At 38.4% G+C, this 22,088-nt stretch overlaps 1 protein-coding gene across 6 annotated transcripts in view; it reads right to left on the reverse strand.

Annotated features, from left to right (window-relative positions):
• Positions 1-22,088, reverse strand: part of NOL4 (nucleolar protein 4) — a 190,147-nt gene that overhangs the window by 149,147 nt on the left and 18,912 nt on the right. For 5 of the 6 annotated variants that reach the window (XM_053954933.1, XM_053954942.1, XM_053954928.1 and 2 more), the window contains exon 2: positions 5,851-6,000. In XM_053954933.1, the coding sequence (XP_053810908.1) occupies positions 5,851-6,000 (150 nt within the window). Of the gene's footprint in view, positions 1-5,850; positions 6,001-16,431; positions 16,542-22,088 lie in introns of all 6 variants that reach the window. The other variant, XM_053954956.1, reaches the window with a different exon arrangement.

Here is a 22,088-nt window from a genome sequence, read left to right on the forward strand (position 1 = left end):
TGTATGTGTAGTCTGGAAGATACAATGTGTCAGAATAGAGATTTTTGCATGTGTGTTTGTATTTTTTTTTTTTTATTAAGCAGGGTAAAGGGGAGAAAAATGATCAAAAGAAGACTCCAGGAGGAGGGAAAGAGAGAGAAAGATAGGGATAGAGTGAAGATGGTAATCTGTCCTGGGCCCACAGCCATCAAACCAGGTGGCAGAAATTGGTTTCTTGATGACAGGAGGGCAAGCCAGCAAAGGGAAGCCCTCTTCTTTCCTCAGCAAGGGGTCAGAACAGAGGACTGACACGGAAATCAGATCTATCACTGCTGGGAGTTTTACCAAGAGCTCGCTATCCTGCTACACTGTGGGAAATGCTGTTCCCTCATGTGCTAAACTTGCACTTCACAGCTCCCTTCCCTTCCCATATAGCAAAAACTGCTTTCTGTGAGGGAAGTGATGGGAAACACCTGCCAGTGGGACAATTGCCAGGACACTGAACACTCACCCTTTGCAAAAAAGCAGGAACAAGCACATAGAGTAAAGGTGCACAGGGCTTGGCTGTTTTGCCATGCACACAAGAAGGGTGTGGATGCAAGAATTTAAGCATGCTATGGCCCTGCACAAAGCTCAAGTTCTTCCACTTCCCCAGGGACAAGGTCTGTCCTGTACAGAAACCAGCCAAGCCCCAAACCTACTTTAGCCCTGTTTGATCAGGAAAGAGGTGATGTAATCTCACACTGCAACCTGTCAAAAAATTATTCCCTGAGGAAAACGCACTCAGTGTGATGCTCACAGGGGACTCACAAGCACATTCTTGTTTTGGGAGGGAAAAAGAGTAACCCCTTGTTTCTCAGTCTCAGAAAGGCTTTTCTTAGGCTGACAGGAGATATGGGAAGTTACTCAGAATCTTGACCCAAAATCAGTAAACATTTATCACTGAAACAGCTGGATGAGGCACAAGACCCCAGATATTACCCCACATCTTAAAGGCTCCTGTTAATGCCTCAGATATTATACATTTATGTACAACCTATCTGATGAGAGTCTTGTCTCAAGCTACTTTCCTGTGACACATTAGTATCTCCCCCATGTTTTACAAGCCTGCTTCTTCCAGCTGATCAGCCCAATGGCCCTTTTTTCATTTATGGGTAGGGAGTCTTATTAACCAACTCATTTCATTTGCTCAGACATGACAACCCTCACTCCCAATTCAAGTTCACTGCTCTAATCTTTCAAGATTTTGCACAGATACTCACAGACTCAGCAGACAGATATTAGATCATCCTTCATAGTTAAAAAATTCAAGTAGAATACCTACATAGAATTAAAGGTTCTTAAGGTAGCTATGAGACTTATACACAACTCTTAGCTAGATGATGCACTTAGTTGTGGGAAAATGTGTCCAGATATAACATAGAAAGGTGAGGCACCTTCTCAATTGTTTAAATGAATGAAAATCTAATACCTTTTTTATGGCTATCAAAACAAAGTAAGGAAAATCAAATCAATTCTGAAATATAGGGCTTAATCACTTCATCTGGCCTGACAGTACCAATAGCTGGGTATGAGAAGTAACACAGATGTTTTAGGTTGCCAGCCTCATCACAGACCATTTGCACTTCTTGAAAAATCTAATAAGGCTATTTTTTCCTGGTTTGCACTGAATCACAGAGTTGTCCTGACAGCTTGAGCCTGTTGCATTATGCTGCTACTGTAGCCACAACTTTTCCCAGTTACTCCCACCTTTGATACACTCTTCAGCACTTGTAATTAAGATGTAGACACAGATGAATAGTTTAAATCAAGAAATGTAGTTCTACAAAGGCACAGAAAGCCTGCTATGCACTTGTTGCATGCATTTCCCAAATACACCAGATGGATTCTTTTCCTGAACACTTCTCTCCCATGCGTCCCCATCCCCAGTTTGATGCCACAGTTCTCCTTTCAGAGTGGGATGTCTATACAAAAATAACTCCCTGAGAACACAGAGTGAAAAGCACCACCTCAAAGCAAAGCAGTTCCTCTTAGACACTGAGCTGTGGCAGCACCTGCTAGCGGAGATACCCCTGCGAGATCCTGGTACTTTCTCCTGACAACATTGCTTGCATCAGCATTTCCCTCCACCTCCTGTGAGGCCCAGCAGAGGACCCAGGGAATGCAGGACAAGCATGGATCTCTTTGGGCACCACTGTTTTCCCCTGGCCTGAGAACCATGCTCTTTTCACCGTCCGCATCTTTCTAGTCACCTGTGCCCCTGCTGAGCAACTGACTTGGCCAGACCTTGTGTCACATATCCTGCCTTTGTGAAGGAATTATCTCCCAGATCAACACCCTCAATGTTTTCCCCATTTGTAAACTTCCCTGGGAACTGGGAAAGTAGCTGAGATTAAAAGCACCACATTAATTATTCCTTCAGTCTAGCATACTTTGGATATGATTTAAAGTTCTTGGTTTCATTTTACATATATAACCCACATCTGGGTTATTTGCTGGTATAGATCTACCTAAAGTTATGCTGTCAAGGAACATAGCACATCAATCTTACCTTGTATACAAGTCAGGCACCCAAAATGAACACAAAACGTGCCAGTTAAATAGGACACTCCTCCTGTTTTGCATATTTACAAGGTTACTTTTCCACATCATACACACAGAATTTATACAATTCCCTTCTGGTCTTTTAGTGTGCAGAGGAGAAGAGAATGTGACCTTATTCTAAACTTAAATATTGAAGGACTAATGCTTTCCTAATTTATCTAGAGGATTTGTGTCAAAAGTCCTGAAGTTTGAGCTTGGTATATTGCTGCCCAAATTAAAATGGAAAGGCTCTTTTCAGTACTCTGCTCTTTAAGAGGTCTCGAGTACCACATCCTATTTATCTTCCTGCACAGTGCCGGTGTAGGAAGTTCCACACAAATCAATCAGTTGTAAAAATATCATGCATTTCCATGCAGTTAACATAAACAAGGCAGTGCAGATTCCCTAACTGAGTTTGTCAAGTGTTCTGAATTAAATGTGTTCTAAAACAGATTTTTAGAGAGACATTCTGATGTATTTTAGCACACCAGCACCTAGGGTGACTCTATCAAAAATTAAAAAGACTCTAGCTATACCAAATTTATTAGTCCATGTAAATGCAGACAGTAGTTAATTAAGTCACCTTTGACAATTTCATTACCCTTCCAATCATTCTTGAGCATATTCAAAACTTTGAGTGGAGCAGGTTCACTATTGAAAATGAGACACACATGTAAGCAAATTAATTTCGTAAAATCAATATGTTACAATTCTCAAGGGCTGTGCCATTAATTTTTCAGAAATACTTAGGTACTGAAAATCCATGACAGTATTTATGAACTTCAGAAGTTCAGGAATTTTGTACCAAACTTGTGGTGTTTTCTTCCTATAATTTTTCTGTTAAAAGGTTTTGGTTATCCAGTGAGAGAACAGAAGCAATGTGACTAGATCGTGCCAGGGGTGAATTACAAATAGCAATTGTAGTATACAGTTTGTGAACCACGTCTCCTATAAAAGTTCTTCGCTTAAACCATTTGGTGAATACTTATGCATGATAAATACATGCAAAGTTATCAGGGATGATTCACTTCTGACATGTGAATAAAGAAACAAGACTAAATTAATCTTGCTCCAGATTCACTTAATGAAATTAAACCCCGCCAAAGTACTTCAGTTTGATTTATAAAGCTTTTAAAGTAAAATGTTTTGGGAGACAGTTACCTGAGCTATTACCTTTTTCCTCCTTACAATGCCACAGAGGAGGTAGATACTGCGTGGCTTCCAGGAACAGACTGACTCTACAGCTCTTAATTTTACTAAAGGCATTTTCATGGACAGGTCCAGTAAAGGAGCATCCGTTTCCCCAGATGGTCTGGTAGAGTTTGATGCCTGTTTACTTAACCTAATTCTTATGTCAGAATAAAGAGCAAGAATTGAAATTTGTTTCTTCTGGAGTCTTTTTTCCATTTTTTAATCAATGGAAGTCTTTCAAAATTATATATGTGAATCTTGTCACTGGGAAAGACAACTCAATGCCCTTGATAAATTAATATACAATTAAATGAATGAGCAAATATTGCAGACTGACAAAAACTTACATTTGGGCATCCTTAACTATACAACGGGCTCATGTCTCAATTGCAGTAAAAGTTAACAATAGATGAAACTACTGTGTAGGCTACTGAATCTGCACAAATAGTTCTTCTCACCAAAGATACACTAGTCTTTCATGCTATTCACAATAAAAAAATTCTTATCTGACCAGCAATCATGGGATTCTTACAGTAGTAAATATTATACTTGGCACACATTTGTGGGATGATGGCTTGAATATTGTATTTATAGTTGGCAGCATTCCTTATAGCTGTATATTATTCTAAGACATTTGTGACCTATACCTTTGAACAGCCTACTGAGGTAAAACAAAATAGAAAGAGAAAGGTCAATGGAAAATATCACTTTTCTAATGTTTTCTGAAAAAGAAGACAAAGTGTCAAAATGGCTGAGGTGCCAGATGAAAATTAATTTCGAGAGTTTGTGTTAGTTCACCCTGAAATAACACTCCAAGTCCTACAAAAGCACATCCAGATGAAAGATGTCTTCATATGTCTATCTTCAGGTCAATACCTCTGGGAACAAATTATAAGAAATTTTGCCAAGAGCTTATCCCTCAACAAACCATCTGAAATAGCCTATAAATAAAATATATGTGAAGGGATTCACAGATATAGAGAAAAGATTGCTCTATGGGTGAAAGAAACAGTAATGGAAAAACAGCTGTTCCTTACAGCTAAAATTGAATCAGAAGCCTGGAGCTTCCCCATATTCTGGTGAACTCTGATGAAAAACAGCTCACACAACTGCAGGCTGTTTTTGAGATGAAGAACTGTGTTCAGGGTGATAGGTCACCTCAGGCCCTGTCCACAGCTCCCTGCCAGCCTAATCCCACTGGGACCAGGGGGAGAAGTGCCTTGGATGCCCTGCAATCTGGCCAGGGCCCTGCCACCATGGGAGAGCCCCTGGTGCTTCAGCAACTCGAAACAGCTGGGCAGGTGGGTCAGGATCAACCTCTGAGCATGCCTGGCACTATCACAACCCTGCATATGGAAAGTTGGTCACCCACATCCAGGCAAGACCATGCATTTTAAGCACCTTGGGAAAGTGTAGTAAATGTTTCATTCGTTCTCCATAGGACAGTAAAGTGTTACATTTGTGTCCCTAATCACAAATGCTATTTATAGATATTTTAAGACTGTACTGATGCAATTAAATTTTTTAAAAATCTATTTTCTCTCTACTCAGCCAGTTTATGCAGGTATGGGAGGTGGCCCCTCAACACTTTCATTATTATACCTAGCAGTTTTCCAGCCCTTTGAATTTAGGACATTTACAAGCTTTCATACCATTAAACCATTAGGTATTACTTAGTCTATAGCAATAACCTATAAGGCACCTTAATTTATATGCTGAAATACAGCAATCCATTTAGCTAAGTTGTGACAATACCTTCTAAGTCTTCTTTAACACTTCATCCATTTAATAGCAATTAATTAATACAGAGCTATTAGAAAAATTGCAAATCCATTATAGAAATAGCAAATTCTCTTCTGTACAAATGAATGTCTAGTGAAGTCAGTGGATGTGGCCCTTATTACACAGCAAATGTGATTTCTAAACAATATGTTTTCATGCACTAATGAAAGATCTCTGAAATCAATTTGAGAGTGAGGGTGTCAATACTAATCTAGTTGGAAAAAAAACCCCACAAATCTCATGCCATGTGACTAAACCCAAATAACTCACATTTTCAGAGACTCATGTTCACTTTTAGCTGTTTTCTTTACTTACTGCTTTATATGTTCTCTTTTGTCCAGCATGTTTTCTGATTTGTTCTCCATTGGGCCCAGTTTCAACATGCATGGAATAGATAATGTCAAAGAAATCTTCTACGACGGCCACCCGCCGTAAAGACAGCTTCTCATCTACACCTACTCCATCCTGAAAAGAAAAAAAAAAAAAAAAAAAGAACAGAAAAAGTAAGGGAGACAAGATGAATAGACAAATTATGATAATCATGAGACACATTGTCCTTTTTTAGAAGGGAGTTAAAGACCCATTAATATCTGAAGATCACCCACCATGCAAATAACAGACATAGTATTGTAGGAAAGCTGTGTGATCAGAAGAATCACACAGACCCTTGCAAGCAGACCATTTTGCCAAACCAGGGCATTTGGCCTCTTGATAGGAAGTGATCTTCCACTCCAGTATTTAAAAAAAAACAAACCAAAAACTATCTGTGCTTCTTTCTTCAAATGCAGAAACACGATTCAAAGGCAGAAGCTGTCCCAAACACATGGCACAGAAATGCATTATTGTTAGTAAGGGTGGTTGTTAGTAAGGGTGCAACAGCTCTGTTATTCTCTCACTCTTCAGTAAATCTGTGCCTAGCATTTCATTAATATTTTTAATAAAAGGTTTTAATTCAAAGAGCTGATTGTAATTATGAATATGAAAGAAGTTGTTATAAACAATTTGCCCTTGCAAAAATTGCAAAGACATACTATATGAAGACATACTACAATACGAGGAAAAGAAAGCGATGTTTTAAATATTTTCTACTTTTGCACACAGATGTCAGGTTGGAAGAAGTGGATAATGAGAACACCTAGCATCTGATTTTCGAAAGTGATAGTGTCATGGTAGGTAAAGACTTCTGAAAAGAAACAGTCCCCAATGTCTCTGAAATTAACCAGTGCAGTTCAGCTCCTGCCTTTTTAACAGAACCATCCACATGAGGTTTTGTTTGTTTTACAGCTGCCTATGGACTCACTTCCAATGAAGGAGCAGTTTTTCCAGAATAGATATCTATCAAGCTGACTGCAGTTTGTAATACAACACCATTATATGAAAAATAAAATAAGAATGGCCAATTCACTTGTACTCCAACACTGTATTCAAATTTAGATCTTTGGAGGCAGCAGTATAACCATCCACTGTGTATTTTAAGCAGTAACAGTGTTCCAAACTGAATGGTATTTTATAATACCATTACTGCTTATTTAAGTCATGCCACAACAAAACTGATTTACATGGACACTTCTATGACAAAACACATGCAATTATGGCTGCAGTAACCAAATAAAGACAAAGATGAGAAATTAAAAGATAATAATTCCATATGACTCCCACTTACTGTCCCCCAGATCATAACTTCTTGCTAACCCACTCCACTAAGTTTGCTGTATGTGGACAAACATGATTCATTTTTCTCACTCCCCCTATTTTTATTCAGCCCACCTCAATGTTTCATATATTTCAAAGGAAGAACCCAAATAATCCCAACAGCTCCAAAGAAACCCCCAGGGTGACATAATGGAGCTCTGACACATTCCTAGTAGCAATGGAGAAAATGTCAATGCCTTTAGAGCGTAACCTTCTAAATGTGCCTCATTCCAAGTAACAGTGGGTTAGGAGGTGTTGACACTACCAGCCAGACAGGCTATACCCTCTCCTGCTCTAGTATGCCCAAATTTCTTCAGAGAGGTCCCTGCCCAAAGCTACATGGTCTTTTCCATTGTGTTCTTTATCCCCAGGAGACAGATAGACCTGGGCGGAACCCTGGCACATGTGTGATGAGAAGACTGCCGCAGTTCTGATGGAAATGACTGTGTTGAGGATTGAGGGTGGAAGAACATGAGAAATTTGCAGGGCAATCTCCACCACAGGTTAAAGCCTCAGATCCGCTGGGAACAGTTGCTCTGAGAAAGCTGCAAAGTTCCCAGCCCGTGATCAGTCACTGACCACCAGCTCAAAAACTTTTTGGCATTGTGACAGGTTTTGGTTTAAGCATCATGAAGAATTTGCTTGGTACTATCCACCACCATTGCCCACTCTTTAAAAAAAAATTGCTTTAGAGATAGGGCCAACATCAAATTCAGATCTTTGCAGCTTTAATCTTTAGGGGAATTCACATGTGAGCACTGTAGGGGGGCCCATCTTCAATCATTATTTTCTCACCACCCAAACAGCACAGTGGGATCCCTGATGATTTCAAACACTCTTATTATGACGACAATGTTATCTCACACTGCTCTCCAAATACTCAGAAGTTTATAGTGTTGATTAACTGACAAAGATTTAATCTGTTTATTACTAATTAGTTTTATTCTATGAAATTTCCTATGAGGGAGGTCTCTTTTTTAATTAAAAATAAATGCATTACAACAATATTAATTTAAAACCTGAGATGCCACCTCAGCAGAGCTGACACATGCAAACATTATGAATACATTTAAAGAAGAAACTCGGAAATTAAACTCCTTTTTTTGCTGCTTTTGGTGGCCATAGTGTGCAGTGCTCTTTCTAATGGTCCTCCTACCTCCCTCCCCAGACATGGACACCCAAAGGTTGGCAGGTATGATCTGGGGGTGCTCTTGAAGGGGTATTTCTCATGTAGCTGACTAAACCAATAAGCATTGATAGTACTTCTAAAAATACACAGAAGTAAAGCCTGCACAAATTGTCATGACTCCTAATTGAAGTGCTAGAAAATGAATACAAACTTTCCAAACCTTTTTAATCAAAAAGGGTAGGGAAAAAAATGGTTTAAACAGATAGGAAGTGTAATTAAATATCTACATCTGTAACTTTAACTAGTGAAGCCTGGACATGACTGAGTTGGTTTCATCCCACTTGGTGCTGTCTAAGACAATGAGGTAGACCTTGATTCAGAATACCTGCAGTGCTGTAGAAGGTGTCAAGGTGCTGTGAGTGAACTGTTCAGTTCATCCAGCAACATGCAACACTGGGCAGAGCTGTAAGCCTCAGCTGCAGATGCAATACACCAGCTGAGTAATTTGAGTAAGGTGGCTACATTTGATATCCCATACTGACATCCCAATAGGTAAAAAGCTGGGCAAATGATAAAACCTCAAATCTCCATTTAAACCATGAAGTCTCTGAAGTGGACGCAGTTGTATCAGGCTTTCCTGCCTGCCATTATACTACACTTTTATCATGAAATTGCTATTTTATAAAGGCATTAACAAAGCAGCTCTGATTTATAAGCTGACTTTGGGTAAAAATTTTCACAGCGCCTAAGGGGACAGGTTTTTAGCTTCAACTAAGGCTAAAAAAAACCTGAAAGAGAGACTGTATTGTAACGCTATTCCCATGACTGAAAGGCTATGAAATGTCCCCAGGGGACAGGACAAGTAATAGGCTTAAACCACTGAACGGGAGATTTACACCAGACATTTGGAAAAACTTACTATTGATGTGGATAGTCAAGCTCAGTAACAGTTTGCCTGGGGAGGCTGTGGGATGTATGTCATAGGAGGATTTTGAGTCCAGGTTAGGCAAAAATCTGTCAGGGATACTATGAGTAAATCCTGTCTTGGGTAGACTACATATTAATTGAGTTTCTTCTTGATAATTCTAGGAAGCTTAAATACCACTTTCAAAGTGAGTTGGGCAATAACAACTCTGGAATAGCAAGGAGGATATTTATAAATCATGAGGTATTTTTAGGACTTTCATTCAGCACGGAAAGAGTCCAAGCCTTACTTTCAAAAATGACTTAGGAATGGAAGCTTCACTGAATGCTTTACTTCAGGCATTGGACTTAGACTCTCAAATCTTTCAGGCTATTTCATCCCTCTCCTTTCAGCCATTACTGAGGTATGCCATGCCCTGTCCTAAACCAGTTTTCTCAGATGCCTCTCTGGCCAGCAGTGACAAACTACATTCATCCTTATAGCTGCTGGAATAGTTTCAATCTCTATCAGTGAGATTTTACTTCATTTCACTCTTTACATTACAATTTTTCCTGTTTACTCTTGGTTTTATGTATATCCAGAGATTTTCCTATGTTCTTAGGATACAAAGAAATGTTTCCTTTAATTTTCAGCACTACAAAATCCATTTGTACTCTGAGATTAAAGTTATCTCCTTGGTTTTTTTTTTTTTTAGATATCTAGACAAAGATTAAATTTCTGAACAGAAGTGAATTTTACAGAGAGTTGTGTACCTCCCAGAAAGTGCTAAGGATCCCTATGAACCAGGATGGCTGGGGAGACAGGCAGTCTCTTTTATTGAGGTTGAATCTTCAGGGCTTGACAGAGTAAAGAAAGGAAGAAAGTTTGCCAGCAAAGCAAATAGATAAAACTCTTAAGGCAGCAAAAATATCTATTAAATGAAAGGTTGTCGTTTTTATAGTTACTTTGCAGAGGAGAAAATAATTTAATACAAGCTTTAAAATTAATGCCACTGAAACAAAAGTGCTTGTAATTCCTTGCTGCCCCATCTCCTGTTGAAATTTCTAGGAGGAAATAGGTCTCATAAAACACCCTCTTGCTTTGTGAATGAATATAACTATCAGCATCTTGACAGTGTTTGAAAAATATTCCTATAAAAATATGATAGACAGAAATAGAAAATAAAAGGAAAGTCTTGGTTGGTAGTTTTATAGAAAATGTTCAGGTCTATAAAAACCTCTGTTGTAAAAGCATCAAAGCCAGAAGCACCTACAAAACATTAGGAGTAGATGCAAATAACAATGCACCTAAATATTTCATTACATAATATAAATCACATATAAATCTAAGACTGCTTTGAATGCAGAAATATGATGTGTAACATTTTTCTCATATAATCAGATCAGACAGCAAAAGAGCTAAAGCTCATTTATGTCCCCACACCTCTGCTGACTCGTACCACATTTTGAATTTCCTCTGGATGAGGAGTAAAGTCTTTTACTGACTGAAACACCGTACCCTGAATGAACAAAAAGTTTTGCTGATAGCCCTATGCATTGTTAGTTCATGCATAATGAGCTCCTGACATGATTGTATGTAGATGTTTTACTCCCTTGGGGTTCAAGATACAAAAAATTTGTATGGAAAGTGTTACGAGGAAGTTGATAGGTAGCTGAACCCTATATATCTGTCCACAGAAATAATTCAAAACAAATTAACAAATTTAATATCCCATGGTACATTATTTCCTTTATCTGCTTGTTCAGTAACTGTAAAATATATTGATATTTAAAAATAGGGATGACCGTTTTATAATGCCTCTTACTCCCATGGAAATGAACAAATTAATCAGCCCATGTATTTGAACTCCCAGATTATGAGTACATACATTTGAATATCTGACTCATTCCTGTCAGCATATTTTCCTGTCAGTGAAAATCCACAAAAGAGCAAAAGTTATCAGTATTTGGCAGCTATTATTAAATAGCCTAAAATAAATAAACTGATCATTTCTATCCAGTTCCAAATGGAAAGTGTCTATAATAGCAAAAGGGTTATTTATTATTTGAAATTTACAGTTTCTGTTCTTCGTCATATCATGTTTGAACAGCAAATCTCATTTTTTACCAGCAGATGGAGACAGGAAAAATCAGAGTTATATTAAAACAGATACACCAGAACCATTTCTGGTGACAAGTTTTCCCTTTGGAAAAAACATACACTATAAGAACTAAACAAATAAGCTAGGACATGGCAGCAATGAGTCAAACTAATTATAGACATAGATCATGAAAACAAAGGGAATAAAGTGAAGTAAAATGGCAAATTAATTTACCTTTTGAGATGAGAGACTAAAACTAAACAACAGACACAAAGTTTTGGCGTATTATGAAAGGTGAAGGTGACAAAAAGTCCTCTTACTGGACTGGTTTGATAGGTGAGTTCAAAACAACCGGTACACAAAATCAATACTGAACAGAAGTCCCTTTCTCCGTTATCTCTTGAACTGTTTCAGATGATGGGAAAGCACCAAAGCCAAATCTCTGTCCATAAACAGTGAGAGGTGAATGCTGGGTGCCATATAAGTCTAAAATATCCCACCCAAAAGGGCTGTCCTACTGAGTCATTTCAGGTGAGGCCATAGCTGGTGTGGATCACTAGCTCCATCAAATTAAGCTCTAGCAAGTAGAAGGAATGGGTTTTGAAAGTCATCTTGCCAAATTGTAAAAGGAAGGTCTGTCACCGGTCTTTCCTTGAAGCATAGTAAAATAGGCCCAGGGATTATTTCATGATACACAAAATATTTTCAAAGGTATTTTCAGAGGTTCCTTTGGCATGAATAGGATAATAAACTGGCCAGTGGTCTCTGCAATAAATATTTAATGCTCTTTCCATATAAAAGGGCAAAAACTTCTTTCTCATCTTTCTTCAGAAGTGTATACGGATGGCAAGAGGCAGAAACTGATGCACAGGGAGTTCCACCCGAATATGAGGAAGAACTACTGTGCAGTGACCATGCAATGGAACAGATTGCCCAGAGAGGGCATGGAATCTCCCTCCCTGGAGATACTCAAGAACTGTCTGGATGCAATCTTGTGCCATGTGCTTTAGAATGACCCTGCTAGAGCAGGGAGGTTGGACCAGATGGCCACAGTGGTCCCTCCCAACCTGACCCATTCTGTGGCTCCGTGAAGGGTATATTGATCACCAGTGAGAATGCAGAAAAGATCTGAACTAAAACATGGAGTGCATGTACTGACCCCTGAGTCTCCTACCAAATACAAGAACGGACATGAGAAACAAGAAAATTTCAAAAAGATGCCTGCGCTCAGAGCCTTGAAGGAATGGCAGGAAACCCTATGAGGAACACAGGACAGTCAGAGCCCTGGTTGCAGTTCACTCTTCACAGTTAAGAGTTGCTTCTTAACTGAGGTCTGAATACCCTTTACCCTCAACACCTGATTATTTTTTCCTTTGATGTTTAAACATTTACACAATCCTTCTGAACAAAAGCAGGTCAGAAGCTGGGTCACACTTCACTGTTTGTGAAGTTTGGTTAGCTGCAGGCTAGCCAAACACCACGAGCTGGATCTCCATCAGCAAGCAGGAGCAGCACATCTGCGGAGCAAAGTGCATGGTACCAAGGAGCTCATACCACACCGTAAGCAGTTCAGGATATCTCTAACCTGGACCTCTGCAATGGGCACAATTTTGGTCACAACCCAGTAGGTGCATGTCTATCAAATGCCAGTTTTCTTTCACTGAAAGGAATTGTTTATATACTGAAAAAATATTACACTGTGAAAGAAAGCCCAGCAAGCATGGTCAGGAGCTTTGTTCCAAAGACATTGGAACAAATGTTTTTTGTTTTTCAAACTAAAATGCCAATATAAATGCTGACATACCTTCCTGAATCAGGCAACAAGATAGGATTTTTCACACACACATATTGTGATGAAAATTACCCAAACTGATGAGAAAGATACATAACTATCTAGCTCAGGGGCACACGTGGCCCTGGTGTGACTCAGGAGATCAGAAAGAAGCTGAACAAACACTTATTCTGAAACAGAGATGTTATTTGCCACATTACTCCTTCTACATACCTCCCTCTCTAGCAAATTCCTGCTTACTTGGCCTGTTAAAACAACAGATGATGCTTCCATCGTTATATGCGGTCTGATACCAGCTGGTCTTTTTACTTTTATTTTTTGACAGAGAAAGCAAATCAGTGCTCTATTCTGTCTACAAGAGTTTGCTAAGTTGGTGTATATAGTACATGAAAAAGTAACCCAGGCACTACACGCATCATATTGAGTGAAATGTATGTGACAATTCCAGTCAAAGCCAGAGCTGGACAGATAGAGAGAGGAAGAGCACATATAAAACCTGTGAGGGAATGGCAGGTTGCATTTCAAAGCTGAAAAATTATGGTCAGTTTATAATAATAATAACAAAAACAAAACAAAATCTGCAAAGAAAGATGTATGTCATTTCTTGAATTACATATTTTTATTAACATCAACTTAACTATAATTTACTTGCAAATTCCTAATTTTGAAAAATTGTCTCAAAAATAATTTCTGATCTTAGGAAGTTTCAAAATAGGTTTTTTTCTTTTTCTGAAGCTTTATTTTAAAAGAGAAGCAATAACTCTTTCTTTTTTTTTTGATAACCAGATTGTATTATTTCCTCTTTCCTGAAGGATACTGTCTCTTTTCTAATGGGCTAGTATTCTATTAGAAAGAATTAAGTTTTGACATTGAAGTTGATTTTTTTTGAAAATATTCATGACAGGCCTCGAAACATCCAGCACACTTCACTTGCCCTCTTCAAACTCGCTGTTTGGTTAGCAGCTGAGAGCTAATAAACCTAGCTTGGTCATCAAGAGTAACTGAACAGAGAGCCAAATCTAACTGAAGCTTTTTTGTATAAGTTCACATTCATGACCAAAGTTTTAATGCATGTATTCCTCCTCCATTACTTTTTAAAAGATTCATCTAGGTATAAGGACCTTCTACCAGAATGTTCTGTAATACTATGAATTCTAAGAAATTGCAGATTTTAACCTAAAAAGCTGTCAACATTTCAGTTCTACTATGAAATAAGACGAAAGTGTGTGAAAAATCATCCTATTAAAGTAACATTTTATTCTTTTACTGAAAGTAAAACTGACCATAGAGGTAAGTGTTAAGATAACTATAAGATTTCTCTTAAGACACTAAAAAAGCTTCAAAGATATTCTGAGGCTGGAGGTAATCTTTCTGTGTACAGATTTCTTCAGCTGCTGAAAAAACTGTAAACACACCATCAGACTAAGGAAAAAAAATTGAAGGATAAAAACTCACTGAAGCACAAGAGTCCACTAAGTGTATGAATACTGAAATGACATTGTCTTTTTCATGTTTTTCTACTCTTCATACATTTTATCTGATAATTATATCTGCCAAGCTGTAAACAGTTGCTCCAGGACTTTTCCAGAGAAGACTGCAATGCCAAGCTAAATGCTTGGCAGGGAACTGCCTTTTCAATCTCACAGCTAATCTGGAAGGGTCAGCTACTCCTGGTGAGTGTTTTAAAGGGAAGGGACTTTGGCTCCCCACTCCAACAGTGATTTCCACAGAACTTTCTTTCCAAAAGTTAGTAGCAATTATAATATATACCAAACTTTATTTTACTTTAGTCTCAAGATAGACACTTCTTTGTAGCTGCTGAGCATGAAAAGATTTGCTTTTCCTGAATAAGAATACAAGGATAAACCAATTAATTCTCCTCAATTTTTTTTTTTTACTTTAGGGGATTTTAAAATGAATAGGTGTGAATCCTAGTGTGAGCCTGCTTAGTATGTTCAGGGCTTTTTCTTAAATTATAAGATCAGGTATTGTCATCAGCTCAGCAAAAAGAAATGGACAAGCTACTAATTAAAAGTTAACTCTTAACATTCCTGCCATGATCCATAAATGAACAATCTCTCAATTATAATATAAAGTGTGCTATACTTTACAGGTATTCAAGCACTAGGGGAATGCAATGTAGATCTATAATGCCACCTTTTTTCAGACTGATGAAATGCAACTACTGTACACCAAAAGTAACATAACACTAAAGTGAAGCTTAAATAATAAGAACTCATTACCCCAAAGTGCTGCCTGTGAAATTATGTCTATTAAATATATATTTTTTAAAATTATATTCCAAATATTCGTAAGCCTGTGATGTAAGGGTGTTGGCAGAGGGAGCTTTTTTAATACATAATGTGAAATGCAAGTGCCAAGTGTTACATACTGCAATGAAGTGCCAAAAGCATACCACACCACAGATCAACCCTGTACAGTGACAAAAGGTTTAAAAAAAAAAAAACAAACCTTCAAAATTCTAGTTAATTTGTAAAATATTTCAAAAAGTCAGGGAAAGAGGATGAATTAGAGGACTGCTGACGTGATATAGTGGTTTTGTGTCTAGGTCTCTGGCTGCAACTCTAACAAGGGCTTTTGTCCCTAAAGTTGCTTCCTCCTTTTACCTCCTGCCTATGGCAAGAAACAGCCTTGGGGTGGCAGGGAGATGAAACATGTGACCTTATCTTTCCCATCGATGTTTCTGCAACAGCTGTTCCCTTGCTTATACTAAATGAGTTCATGGTCTCAGCACAGCTCCCAGAGGACAGCTGTCTCCATCACCAAAACCACTGCTACAACAGCCCAACAGGTGCCATTAATCGGTAACCTCATTAACGTCATCACTAAAGACACTGGGGATCAGATTTTAAGCTGCACTGGTGCTGTACAGGCAGATGAAGGTAAGGAAAACATCAGTGGCTTTGCACGACCCATGCAAAGCTTTGGTGCTGATACAGCCTAAGCACTGGCTCAGCAGCCTCACTTGCAAGGCCAAGTGCAGAATATTGACAACTGTCCCCAGGTCCAGTGGCAAAGGGGACAGGAGTTTCCAGGGCACCCGTGTTCCGCACGTGGCCTGGTTCTCTGACCACATTACCAACGTACTTCCCACACCAGAAAAAAGCTGCTTGTTGCAGGGAGCAAAGAAGTACTTCCCAGACTAAACATTCCTAGAGCAAAAAATAACAGCCTCTAATGGAGATCCCTCTAGATTTCTGCAAGGACAAATGAGCAGATTATGAAGGGACTCTCTGTAATTGCACAGGTGATGTTACCTGGCCAGGGACAGAGGCCACTGGGGACTCAGAGTCGTATCAGCACAAGCAGAATGCAGGGCCACTGATTTCCACCTGCCTGGGGTCTCAGCAGCAGCACTGCGCCAGCCCTGATGAAATACAAACATCAGCAAAGTAGGAACTGTAAGGGTTAGGGTCTGTTCTCAGATATAGCAGCACAGTACCCAGAAAAATCAGGCAAAACATTGGTACACAATCTCTCTACCAAGTTTGAAACAAAAGTAGTAAATATGATGTCAGATATTGGCAATAAGTTTTTGGTGCAGCCAGCAACGCCGTGAGCCAAATATCTAACCATGTTCTTCAGGAAGATTCTTCATGGTGGGGTATAAAATTCTTCCTTCCAAAAAGACAGGAAAAAAAACAGAAGTTTTTTCATCCTCCCTCAGACCTGACAGAAGGCTTGTACCCTCAAAAGTATCATCAAATTAAATTAATTGCTAAATAATGAATATTCCTTTTGTTTTAAGTTTTGTTAATATTTGTATGTGTGTGTGCACAGATCAGGTTTTATGAAATTACCTCTGCAGGCTTATGTGGGGCTCTTCAATAACTTATTTGTTGAGTATTTCTTTAATTAAATTACATTTCCCCAATTCTATCACTTTTTTTCACTCCAGCAACACTTTTCTCTCCTGGGTAACCTAGGCAAAAACAAGTGCCAGATGCAAAAATCTTATGTTTCTGTGAGGAAGTACTGTTGCAGATAGATTATTTACACCACTTTTTTTCCTTTTTTTCTTCCTCCCTTCCTCAACCATAAACAAAGTCTACAGCATGAAGAGGCCAATACTTGCCAGCGGAACCAAGTTTTGAAAAACACTGCTCCACCATATGTTCAGTCCTGACCAGCGTGATAGTTCGGAAGCTGACATCTGCAGATGGGGAGTTCATACCACCATTCAGCACAAACATGCTGCTACTGTACACTGAAGTCAATACTAGCCAGACTTTGCTTTGGAGAAATTTTCAACACTGATCTACAGTTTCACCTCGCCAACTAATTTTTGTTACACTGATGTAAATGAAACAGATATAAAAAGAATCTCAGAGAAAAATGGTGGCACTGATTGAAAAAGGGAGTCCCTGTGAATCCTTTTGCTAATCTCCTTTAGAAGGAAAACTCTTCTGTATATATATAACATTGACATAACATTCTGCATATATATAACATTCTGATATAACATTGAAGCTGTTGGTGTAATAGAAAACATTTGCTAATGTTACATATGATGGACCTTCATAAAAGCCCACTAAACTGTATTTGTCCTGTAGGGTCATGCACTACAAGGATACAATGACCTCAAACAGTCCCCTGAACTTCTTTGAAGACCCAGTTAACTCAGTTTTTCTCTGAACAAGATATATCAAACTTGCAATAAGCACAGTATGAACCAAAGTCTTTCTTGCCTTTTTTGGTGCCCTTCTTAAAGCAGCAAGAATACTCTGCTTAAATGTTCATGGGAGTGACATTGGTTCTTCTACAGAAGCACTAAAATAAAATACATTTTCCCTGCTTCTTTTACTTTTTCTCCCCCTTGCTCCTCTCTCATTCCATCTGCAGCTCCTCATGCAGTCCAAACACTTTTTCCAGGGCTTAAACAGATTTATGGCTAGCAATTTCCACAGGGACTGTGTGCATGTTCTCTCAGGCATGCTCAGGCACCAAGACTCATCAGAGGGCTGGAAATCAAAATCTGTGTCAGTTGTGCCACTGGCAGTGAAATTCTATGAATTTGTGTTTGTTATGTCCCTCATTCAGGCCATTACTGTATAGCAGTGCCCTTCTTCAAAAGGCTGTATCTAAAGCCTTTGAGAGAATTTTCTTTAAAATGTTTTGCAGTCTTATCTTATATGTACATCTGCCATTGATTATTAAATGGGAGAGTAAATGGAATAATTTTCCTTTATTATGTTGCTCTGAAAGTGAAACGGACAATGTCTGGACTGTAAATTCATAGTAGAACGAGGTTAGATATTCAGTTATATGAATTTTACTCAGAACTTTTCCTGCATCGAATTTGGAGCATGCCTGAGCAGCAAACAGTTCAAAACAATGGTAACTACAACACTGACTTTACAAATTCTGTTGAGTAAATTCAGCTTCCTAATTCTTACAGATATTAGCTACCTAATTTCTTTTTAGTGTGGATAAGAGGTACATCCCACTTCTTCTCACTAATGATGCTGCCCACCACCCCAATTCTTTTCCTAAAAGAATTAAGGGAACAGCCAAATTATGAAGGGGACCATTATTACCAAAACACTACTGCAAGAACTGGTGTTTTTAATAAATAGGTAACCAGATTTGCCCAACATCTGATGCATGATGAAAGACAGGGAATCAGAGTATTTGCAAGTTGAAGACTCTCTATTAATGAGATGCTTGCAAGTCTCTGCCTTAATCCAGGCATGCCCATGAATTTGCTACCATACACTAAGCTTTGCATGCAAATATATGTAAGATATGATATGAAATAAAAATATGAGATATGAAATATAATATTAGTACACATATAGTACAGTTGACAAATGAAAAGATGCAGATGAAACAATCTGCTCTGTCTAATAAAAGTCATGCTTATTTTGTCATACCCACAGTGGGTAATATGCATATACAAAGCTTTGTCATTAGTAGTATAATTCTGTGCTCAAAGCATGAACCAAACACTATAATAGCAATTCTCTGTGAGCATGCATCTTTACTTAAACTTTCTCTCTTTATAGAAAAAGAAGAAAGTTTAAGTTCCTCAGTTGTTTATAAGAGCAGTAAGAATAGTTGAAATACAGGATTAGAATTCAATTATGTTTTAAACACAGTATAATGATTATATTATTCATGAAGTTCAGAAGAATTTGGTGATTTGTCTCCCAATATCTTAAACTACTGTGTTCAAACTGTATCAGAACTGTAATTCCCAGTATTAAGTGCATTTTCTCACTCATCTGTATATATTGGCTGCATTAAGTTAATGGGACACAGCACTTGGATGCCTTCAGTACTGACAATAAAGTTCTCTTCCTCTCATGACATTCACATGATGTGTACAACTTGACTGATGGATGTGCCAACCAACCCAGAGCTGGTTGTAATTGACAGTTTAGCTTGAATTTGTCATATGGGATCTCTTAAGATGGAAAGTACTATAGAAAATTAGGGACAGATGAAAGAAAAATCAAATGGTCATTTAGTCCACCCCAACAGAAAAGGGACTGTCTTCTATTGCTCACAATGTAATTTCTTGTCTTGTCATAAATTACTCATCTAACCTAGGTTTCATCTGAGACACTATTTTACAGACTAGTAGGGGTAAATACAGAAACTTTGGCTGAGCCTATGCCAAGAGCCCACCACAAAAGCTTTGCAGACTGCTGTGCTGCTGTTTCTTAGTATTGTTCACTTGGAGCACAGGCATGACACTAACCCTCTCTAGAACTCACTGGAGAATAAAGTTCCTCTGTCATACTAGATCATATCTGCTAAGAAGGAGTTAGGAAGGGCCTCTTGGTGGCAGTGAGAAATGGGTGATTACCTCCCTAAGGCTTTGTCATGTCACTGCCTTGTTTCCAGCTTATCTCCCAATTCCAGGAGCCCAATTTCATCTCCTACCAAAAATAGCTTCCCTTACAAGGGGTTCAGCACATTCTTTCTTCACAAATAATAGCATCATTTAAAATCCCATTGAAGAATCTCAGAATATTCTGAGTTAGAAGGCACCCACAAGGATCATCAAGTTCTACTCTAAAGTGAATGGCCTCTACAGGGATCACAACCCTGAAAATATTAACAGCATGCTCTAACCAACATAGGGTAACATTGATTTTAATAAACTATGGCTCAATCTTCCAAATTGTCCTATTCTGTCCAAAATTAGGCTTTTCCTGCAAAGGACTAAGGGCACACCATCATCATTTTTCATTCCTCAGCAAATACAGAGATCACAGTTTCACATACCCATCAGAGATGGTTATAGTTATAAAGCTTCAAATTTATCTCACAAGGAAAGCCAGCATCTGTTTTCATCTTGCTGACAACATAAACAGCAATGTTTTTATTCTCCTGAACAAAGCATTAACAAGGACTGAATTTTCAAATGCATATTTTGTTCCTTTATGCATCGATTCAAAATTAAACTGCATCTTCTGATATACTGCTATACCTACAAGAAGCTGCAATTTGTTTTTCTCAAACTTTGACCATTTCTTTATGTCAGGTTTGAGTCTTCCTGGACTACATTTCCCAAGTCACTCTGCAGGAAATCACAAGTTTTGTGAAACATTTAGTAAAACCAAGGATGCTAGTGTAGTAGAAATTCTTGTGTCACATGTCTCTCGTTGTAAATATATTACACCCACTCATTTGCTTGCACTTTATAGGAGACACTCACTCCAAAACAACTGAAAAGGCTTCAATACACTTGTACCAACAGTCAGCTATGAGGCCTGAGTATGTATTCCATCTACATGATTTAAGCCTTGCCTGCTCTAAGAGAAATATGTTATTACTTTATTGACAAACCACATCAGCTACCCAAGGCCATGTATGTAAACTCTAAATTCAAAATTGTATGTCTACAACTGCCAAACCAGCATGGATCACCAAGAAGATTTTAAAAAGACCATACAGGCAAGCCCTGCTCTGTTCTCTGCAAATAGTCTATTACAGCACTGTATTTTGTGTGCTACAGCCTTTAAAAGGAAATGACACAGTAATTTCCTGTCAAATCAAATCATTTCTAGCATAACTTTTCATTGGGGGTATTCTGCATGTATGCTGAAATTTGCTTTCTGGGGAGACAACAGGCACAGCTGCACATCTGGTAAATATGTGTGCTTGGTTTTCATGTAGGGATACACATGAAATTAAATTCAATTTGATTCAACAGTATTTTACTGCCATGGCAAGCTGCTAAATGTAGCCTAGGAAAAATGAACAGACCCTTGAGGTAGCTGTCACCAGCTGATACAATGAGTTTAGGTTGGGGTTTCATTCTGTATCTGGGGTTTTATCCCATCTGTCTAGTCCCTATTACTGCCCTTTTTTCATCTTGTTCAGTCATTTTTAACAGTAACCTGCCATCTGAGAGTACTTCATAACACAATGCCATCATTACACTCTCCCCCAGGGGTCAGGAATATATTTATACTCTTTTTTTTTTTCTTGATAAATACATTTTAGGATTTCTGATGATACCCCAAAAATCTTATTGTATTTCACTCAGATTTTGGATGTTAATGTAAAAAGCATTGCTCCATTTCATTTTTTCCTACTAGATTTTCTGCTCAGATGCCCTTTTTTTCCTCCCCCTGGCTTTTTTTTTTGCCTCCTTGTTTCTGCTCATGGCTTATAGACATTCCTTCTCCATCCAGTGTATGTTTCAGCCTGTATATTCACTGAAATTTTAAAAAAATCTATTAAGACAACAGTGTCCAGTTGAGCTTCCTATTGTTTGCTTTCATCCTTCCCAGGCCTCAGTCATACAGAGCCTCATGAGTTACAGAGACAGAATCATAGAACCACAGAATGATTTGTGTTGGAAAGGACCTTAAAGATATCCTAGCTCCAGTCCCCCTTCCATGGATGGGGATACCTTCTACCAGATCAAGTTACTCAAAGCCTCATACAATCTGGCCCT

Source organism: Vidua chalybeata, chromosome 1 (assembly GCF_026979565.1).
Source record: "Vidua chalybeata isolate OUT-0048 chromosome 1, bVidCha1 merged haplotype, whole genome shotgun sequence".
Classification (NCBI taxonomy): domain Eukaryota; kingdom Metazoa; phylum Chordata; class Aves; order Passeriformes; family Viduidae; genus Vidua; species Vidua chalybeata.